This window comes from Perna viridis, chromosome 9 (assembly GCF_037379345.1).
Source record: "Perna viridis isolate PV_CMFRI_1.1 ecotype Kerala chromosome 9, ASM3737934v1, whole genome shotgun sequence".
Lineage (NCBI taxonomy): Eukaryota > Metazoa > Mollusca > Bivalvia > Mytilida > Mytilidae > Perna > Perna viridis.
This window is the reverse complement of record NC_142453.1, coordinates 26,900,232-26,908,930: the sequence shown is the minus strand read 5'-3', so window position 1 is coordinate 26,908,930 and position 8,699 is coordinate 26,900,232. Positions and strand designations below refer to the sequence as shown.

At 31.4% G+C, this 8,699-nt stretch overlaps 1 protein-coding gene across 1 annotated transcript; it reads left to right on the top strand.

The window, feature by feature from the left end:
- The first annotated feature begins 3,862 nt into the window (after nucleotides 1-3,862).
- On the top strand, nucleotides 3,863-6,351 carry LOC148607555 (acid-sensing ion channel 1-like). Its single transcript, XM_088546654.1, has 4 exons — nucleotides 3,863-3,998; nucleotides 4,617-4,718; nucleotides 5,116-5,191; nucleotides 5,827-6,351. Exons 1-4 carry the CDS (start codon nucleotides 3,988-3,990, stop codon nucleotides 5,980-5,982), a joined length of 345 nt encoding a protein of 114 aa, XP_088402780.1. The 5' UTR covers nucleotides 3,863-3,987; the 3' UTR covers nucleotides 5,983-6,351.
- The last annotated feature ends 2,348 nt before the right edge of the window (nucleotides 6,352-8,699 follow it).

The following is an 8,699-nucleotide window of genomic DNA, read 5'->3' as shown; positions in this document are numbered from 1 at the left end:
TTTGATTACCGCTATAACCTTGGTTCCCTTGATTACTCTTTCAACTAAATTACCAATAATCAGGATGAGTAAGAACAAGAGATTTTAATCAAATTCAACGAATAATTCGAGCTAAAAATGAAACTAGAGGCTCAAGAGGGCCTGAATCGCTCACCTAGTTTACCATTTGTTTATTTGAAAAACTTGAGAAATGAGACAGGTTAAGTTAAAATCAACTGAATTGTCAATTGCAGGAAATGCTTTTAATAGCTTTTTTATTACTTGAACCAGAATTTTGCTAAAGGTTTATTTTCCATTTTTAGTATGGGCAGCCACAACTATTTACGGATTAAAATCACAAAAGTCATTTTGAACACAATTCACTAAAATAATAATAGGCTTATTTACATTTAATGATCTTAAATGGTTTTAGAGAAGAAAATTTTCAAAATTGTACATGTGAAAAAAAAACACAAAAACGGCGGCTATGTTCTTTTAAGGAACAAAAATCCCTACAAACATTTTGTGTGCAATACCCTAAGAAACAAATATGCCGACTTTAATTGAATTCTTTGCAATGGCTTTTAAGAAAAATATTTTCAAAGTTGGACATATGAAATATGCCCCAAAAAAACTGTTTCAGGGACCGTAACGCCTACATCAGTTGACAAATTGTTTTGACATTTTCGGCATTGATCCGTCTCATGATGCTGAACAATAGTAACCTCTGCCAGAAATTTGCTACCAGCGACGGTTTTTGAGTTCTTTGCAAAATATGCCTTTTGACCCCTATGTTCTATTTTTAGTAACACCCGCCATTTTTTTTCACGAATAAAAATTCTTAACACTCATTTTATGCAGAACACACTTAGAAACAAAATCATGCCAAGTTTACATCCTACCAATCTAGTAGTTTCAGAGGAGAAGAATTTAGAATTAGGATAGCTAAAAAGTAATATTAAACACGTATGTGTTAGATCAAATTAATATACACAGAAGCAAACCAAACGGCAAGTTTTATCTAACCATACATATTATAAATAGTAGCAACCTCATGAAAATCAAGAAAATAATCAAAATAAAACCAGGCTATGGGGTTGACATTTACATCCCAATGGGGTTGTTGTCACTTTGACATATACAGCATACCTATGTTCGCAAAATTACTGGCAAGAAGCAATGTACAGCCTAAAAGGACACAGTAGAATAAGGTTACATATAATATAACGACCTATTTCCCCTTAAATATCTGAAATTTTTTGTCTACGCAGACAAGTAAAATCAATAACAACATTACCGGAACTTTAATTTAATCTTAAGGTAGGTCATATTTATTACACGGAGTATCTGTTCTGTCATCTTGAAAAATTATACAGAAGTAAGTATTTCTAATGAGTAAATAGTGCTTGAAATAATATAAACAATTGTCTTTCAATTATTTCAAATATCTTCAGCATAGTACTACAAATTATATGTGGAGAAATTTGCCATTTTTAAGAGTATTCAGGTGAACCAAGATTATAGCGGTAATCAAAAGAATGTAATCGAGGGACAAAGACCAGATAAGGAAAACAGACATACACAACAAAGAACATAAAGTAACTAAAATCATACATACAAAGTAACAAAAGCAAATTAGCAACTTAATCTCCACTAAAAACTGGGAGTATGGACCAGGTGCACTGGTACGGTAAGCGTCCTCTGCTTATCAAGAAACAACCGCCGAGTTCTCATAAAAAGTAGTCCGGGGTAGACAAACGGGGAAAGGAAAAATAAGGGGGATATAATTTGCCGGAAATTTGATCTGCCATTTTTTTTTTTAAATTTGCGAAAAAGGGAAAATTTCTTACAGAATCTATATAAATGCTGTAAAAAAATCCTATTTTTGGGCTCAATCATCTAGAAATTAAGTTCTATGTTTTATATTAAAATTTTACAGAGAATGTGTTCAATGTCATCTGAAAAAAAGAGGAAAATCTATATACTAAGACATTAAGTTTGACCTACAGACACTAAATATACATATAAGAAACTCTAGTGTTGATTATGTTTTAGAGTTTTTGTTGTGGAATTTTTTTTTTGTGTTATGGTTTTTGTTGTTTTATTGTATATTTTATTGTTTATGTTTTATTTAAATATTGTATTGTTTTTGTTTTGTATTTGTTTTTGTTGAAATATATTTGTATTTATATAAGAAATTTATCTTTATTGTGCTTGAATTTCTAGTATATTTTTATCAACAACTTTAACAGCGCTGTTTGACTATGTGTATTATCAAAATACATGAATAAGGACAAGATTTTCATTGAAATGCACTTAACATGAATATTCCAATTCCGCCTAAACATCTTCTTTCTGACATTGTAAGTTAAAGTTATTTACAAATATACAGTGCTGTAGGGCAACAATAGTGGTCATTTCCAATGAAAAGACCTTCTTTAAGTATAATTCCTTTATCAGATATGTTATTCTGACATGCATGTTTCAGATTTTTCCAATTTGCTTAGTTCTAACAATGGCTTGTATTAATCATTTATCAATACCCTTAAAAACGCTTTAAGTAATTCAACAATTATTGGCGGCAATGTTTAGATAATTTAGTTAAGTTAAATTAGGTTAACTTATAATACGTGCTTTTTTTATTCTTCGTCTTAGCCTTAGAATTGTTACTCAACGTTCAGCAAGACGACTTTGTTCCCATGATAACAGAGTCAGCTGGCATAAGAATGTCTGTACACACAAAAGATTCGAATCCATACCTCACCAGTGAAGGCTTTTCTATAGCATCTAAATTTGAAACTCATGTGGTATTGAAGCAGAAAAGAATTATAAGATTTCCAGGAAAAAAAGGAGATCGGTGTGACGTAAATAATACATATTCTGGAGTTTTGGTAGGTAGCATGAAAAACAAACCTAACTGCTCTGCCGTTATTCATTGTTGGAGTGGAGCTAGTGCGTATTTATTGCCCTCAATGTGGTATTCTTTATCGTTATGTTGCAATCTTCCAGACTTAGTTGTGGCTACACTTAAATTTTCCACATTTATAGAACAAGTATATTAGTCTTAAACCCTGAGGTGAGGTCATGGTAACAAGAGATGTCTATTTAACTTTGTTACTAATTCAATATATCATTTTCTTAATACTCTTCTGTTCGTACGTAATCTAATACTAACTTCATTTTCATTTTGACCACAGCCATGTATAGAAGCATGTATAGGTCATTACATCGCAAAGTCCTGCAAGTGCTTGACATCTTTTGAATACTTAACCGAATCTGTCGGATCAATGTGTATGACAGAAACTCGTAAGTATATACACAAACTGGTGATTGTCTGGATTGAGAATTAATAAAGGGAGGAAAAAACAAGGAAAAATTTCAAGGAGTCTCATCTTATCTTGGTATATGATTTCTCTTGAGAATCTAAACAAATAGAACATTTCAATAATGCAGTACAGTCTGCTTGGTATCATCGTTATTATGAGATTGAGAAGGCGAGATGTTAAAGGTCGACAAAAAGTACCAAAGTGTCAATAATAGGAGAATTAAGATACATCCAAATACATGGCCTTAACGTAAACACGAGAATCAAAGACGATTTACAAACATAAAGTAGCAAACCGCATTCATAGATAACATATAAAAAAATGGCGATGAAAAAACGAGACGAAACACATAAAGCAGTTAGCAATATGTACCCTCACAAAATACGGAAGTGAAATAAGGTGCCCCAGAAGGATAGAAATGTCCTGCTCCGCCAATGACACCTGTCATTTAAGTGATCATAATCCAGTAACATTCTAACTAAAATAATGCAGCTCTTGGACACTATAACACAAACGACTCATATTTAATCAGTATGAATGTGTGTGTGTGAGAGCTATGTACCTACTTCCATTCCTATATTTATCGCAATTGTTATATAACATTGCTTGTTTTTTTATAGAATTGAAGTGTAAAAACAACTATCAAAATAAAGCTGTCGAGGAATCGGTGTGTAATTGCAAAATGCCATGCAGGTTGGTTGCTTAAGTAGCCGTTTTTTTTTTTTAATTCAAGCTTATTTATTAGTCAGAAACAGTTCAAACACATAATCAGCCTGTTTTAAGGTTGATGCTCTTTTAAGATAAATATTTTATAATTGTATGAAATTTGAAATATGCAAAACTTACCGGTCCTGCGTTAAGAGGGAAATTAATGTATGGTTTTCTCCGATAACATAAATATGTTTACAAATGAACTAAGGCCCATTGCATAAAATATGACGTAAGTAGAAAAAAAGTGTTTCTTGTTGTGTTTATTTTTTTGCACATTAAATCACCTCTTTCATTGGAGTGCTTTATACGGATGAGTACTTTTAAGAATTATGATTATTTAAGATAAATATGTTTACAATAGTGACCCAAAAGTATGAGGAGCTGTTTCTTCTGTGTGGTTTTTGTTAACGAGAGAACGACCAATTCCGTATACCCCGATTTAGTATATCTGCCTAAAACAGAATTTAATAAGAATATGACACTTAAATACATGTACCACTTTCTTTTTTTTCATACATTTGATGTGCCTTTAGTACATCTTAAGTAAAAGAAAAAAAGATTTTTTTAAGTATCAAATTAAGTTATTTTATTATATTTCAGACAGACGATCTATGAAAAGAGTATATTTATGACAAGTTATCCTGCAGAGAGGTTTGGTATTGTCCTGAATGATATTATGAACTCTACTGCGGACAATCTAGGGTAAACCGGTTATTGTTTTGTTTTGTTTCTGTTTTTTTCCAATTTATTTATTCATTCGTTCATTCAACTATTTATTTGTTTATTTATTTAAAATTAAAAGGATTATAATTTTTCGTCCTTTTCTTAAACAGGATAGTGCTATCTATATTTACTATCTAAGAATGTTTAGCTATATTATTTATTTAACTTATATTTTTTTACAAATAACTGTTTCTTACTAATAACACACGTAATAGCCACATTAAACTTAACATACATAATACTTAATGATTGTAAAATATTGTTAGACTTGTGAAAATGACACTTATTCCAAGGTAATGTGCTTCATTTTATTTGAAATAGTGTCAAAATATTGAAAATGTCTGTACAGATTTACTTTAAATTTTATTTGATTCAGTATGAGCATGGTTAAAGTTAATGTCTATTTCTCCTCTCTGACTGAAGATCTTATAGAAGAGGAACTTGTCTATACTGTAAGATTTAATTTAAAATAATATCGCACAATCACAAAAAAAAAACAACTTTTAATCAAAACAAAAATTTCTTAAAACACCCTTACGACATATCAAGTTTTCTTACGAATTCTTGCAAATAATCAACTCGTAGTCAATTGCAAGCATTCGTATTTAACTCGTCCGTATCAGAAAAAAAACTCTTAACAACTCAAAGACATTCGCTGACATTCGTGTTAAATGCAAAAAAGGAGATGAAAAAAAATGTGTTATGTTCTTTGTTATGGGACTATTTTCCCTCTCTGGTCTTTATCTTTGGAGTATATTCTTTTGATTAAGGCTCAAATATTGATTCCCCTGATAACTCTTGTAATGGTGATTGCAAAATAAATCTACATGTTTCTTCTTCTTACTATTAAATTCCTGCTCGATCTGTTTAATTCCTTTTTAAATCGTTCAAAGGCAAATATATACAGTAGAAACTAATTTTTAACGGAGGGAGGAAATAAACACAGGTGAATATTACCATTAAAAATACAGGATTAAATGAGATCCTAGTATCTACTTAATATGACTGCTCGTGTTAAAGATATTCTAAAATGAGAGTCTGCTTGGGCATTCCTTTATAATTGTTTAAATGCAATTTTTTATCACAGGATGAAAATTTTGTTAGTGATATCGGTGGACAGTTAGGCCTATGGGCTGGTTTCTCTGTTCTTAGTCTAGCAGAACTAATAGAGCTTGTCATTATCCTGGTCCATGCTTGCTTTACACAGAGGAAGCCAATAGTTAGCGATTATGAAAAAGAATAATGATGTGCCAATATCATTGTTTCGTAGTATTCGTTGGTTTGGCAAATTACGAAATTTTGATCCAGACGAAAAGGAAATTTGTATATTGGATTTGTCAAAATTGAAGAATCTACAACCGGTCGTTTTTTTTTCTGTAGCAACGGAACTTGAAACCCACGAATAAACGTACTTTCACAGTATAGCCAGTTTAGCGACACTGTAGAATAGATTGCAGCTGAAAATGACATGACAGTGTCGTACATTAATTTTAGTTCAACAATATCCAAGCCAGTATTTGACTGTAGTCCACTTGTGGATCAAAAAAAAAAAAAGAAAAGAAAACTTTACCAATATTTCCCCTATTCAAATGTACATGTATACGTGAATCGTTACAGGACAGCGAGAGAGCTGTACAATAAATATTTCAATAAAATAATGAGTATTGAATTCCAGTATATCAACAGATTTAGAAAAACGGAACTCTTCAATTGAAAGCGGATGAAAACTAGTAAGAACAATGTTTGAGACACAACATGATGCATATGAAAGAGTAATCAAGGGAACCAAGATTCTAGTGTAAAGCAAAAGAATGATCAAGGGACAAACACCAAACATGGAAAACAGACACACACAACAAAGAACATAAAATAACCAAAATAATACATAAAAAGTAACAAAAGTACATAATCAAGTCAGACAACATTAAGAACTGGGCGTGTGCACCAGGTGCCCCGGAGAGTAAGATGTAAGATGCCACATTGCAACTGAATAGTCATTTACTTTTTCAACATGCTACATTCAACGTTGTAATCATTTCATTTCGAAAATGTTTGAAATAATTGATTAAACTACAATGATACTAGCATAGACAAAACAGATTTACACATTACATTTTGAAAATGTCTAGTTTGGTTATTTGGTTTTGGTTTGTTTGTAGTTTTGTTTCTACTTTGCGGTGTGTGTGTGTGTTTTTTTGTTTTTTGTTTTTGTCTTGTTTTTTTTATTGTTTGTTGCTGCTGGTTTGTTTGTTTGTTTTTACCTAGGAATACCAACCAAATATATTTCTTTCTATTAAATCTAATATGATTCCTTCGATTTTTAAAACGATTCACTAATGATTTAATACAACAGTAAAGTCAACATTTAACGTCGAGGAAATACGTTAATCTGAATACATCTTCCTTTTTAATATGAATGTCAAAATTCATGATATAAGAAAGCTTAACTTGATTGATGTATTCAGTTCGTTGTGCACTCTCTCTCAAAAACCTTTTTTTATATGCTGATATTTTATCATATCTATCGATTAACCACACAAGAATCTTGGCGAAAATGATCATCTATTTGGTTGACTGCACTTTCGTTCGGGGTATTAACCATACCTTACAGATGATCAAATATTTATAAAGGTGATGAAGATCTCTTTTTTAAAAGTAATCCAAGCGCTGAAGAAGAAAGAATTCACTAAAGGCATGGGTTGTTCAAAGGATGGAACATTTTACATATAGTAGAAAAACATTACCATGGGAGGAGGGGGCATCTAATTTGTCTTAATGATTTCGGCCTTGTGTTTTGGTCTTGATCTTATGAATCTTACATGAATTCCTATAATAATCTTTAAACCAACTGTACAATCATACATAAATCATTTGTAAGACAATAGTGAAATCTTACATCATCATGGATCAATAGTGAAAGTTTACATATTCTTAGGACAACAATGAAATCATACATCATCTTGGGAAAATAGTGAAATCAAACATATTCATGGGACAATAGTAACTATGTATAACGCCGATTTAATATGCATTTTTAAAGATAGAAAAGTGAAACAGAGAAACATGATATAAAATTTGAACCTTGAATTATTCCCCGATCGACCTTTCGGTCGTTTCAAATATAGAACACTACAAGAAATGCCAAGATACCTCTGGATAAGAACTCAAGAAAATATGTATACCAAAAGGTTCAGTTGTTCAAGGACGGAATTTAGACTTTAAAAGCAAATGTATTATTTAGTCAATGCTGGTCATGAAATTACTATACATGTACCAAACCTCGCGCGGTAATACAAATTCCTCTTACAACCACTAATAGCAACTAAATGTGTTGTGTCAATCGGGGACATACAGCTGTAGAAACCTTACAAATGTACTGTAAAACGAATTTGTTAGTATGTTTTCGTCATATACCGTTTGTTTCATTAAAAATACTATAAAAAAGTGTCCTCAGTTCAGCTCGACTACGTAAACCGGGCATACTTAGTGTGACTGCTTACATGTTTGAAAGGTTCGAATCGAGGACCGAATTCACTCGGTCCGTATTTGCACCAGTTGCAACATCTGAAATCAGTTTCACCTACTTGCAGCCCACACTACTATAAAAATAGTTCCAATATAGTTTCAACAAAAAAAGTTGTTTTTAAGTATGTGCAAGAGGTATATTATTTTGCTCAACATTTGTCTACATGTAGTTCATTTACGTAGGCCCTTTAGTTTTTCATTTTTCTCATCTTTATACAAATGTACACTAAATTGTACCTTTGAGTTAATCTTTGAGTTGGAAAATAAGAATTAAGACTTCTGTAGACTCATAATCTTCTTTAATGATACATTGCATGTTTTCTCTCATGAAATAAAAACATATGGTAATTTAGACTCATAGACTTATGTGTTGGTTTTGGAAAGAATACATATGATTCGTCACTTAACAATTTTATTAGTCAATGATTTAAGTGA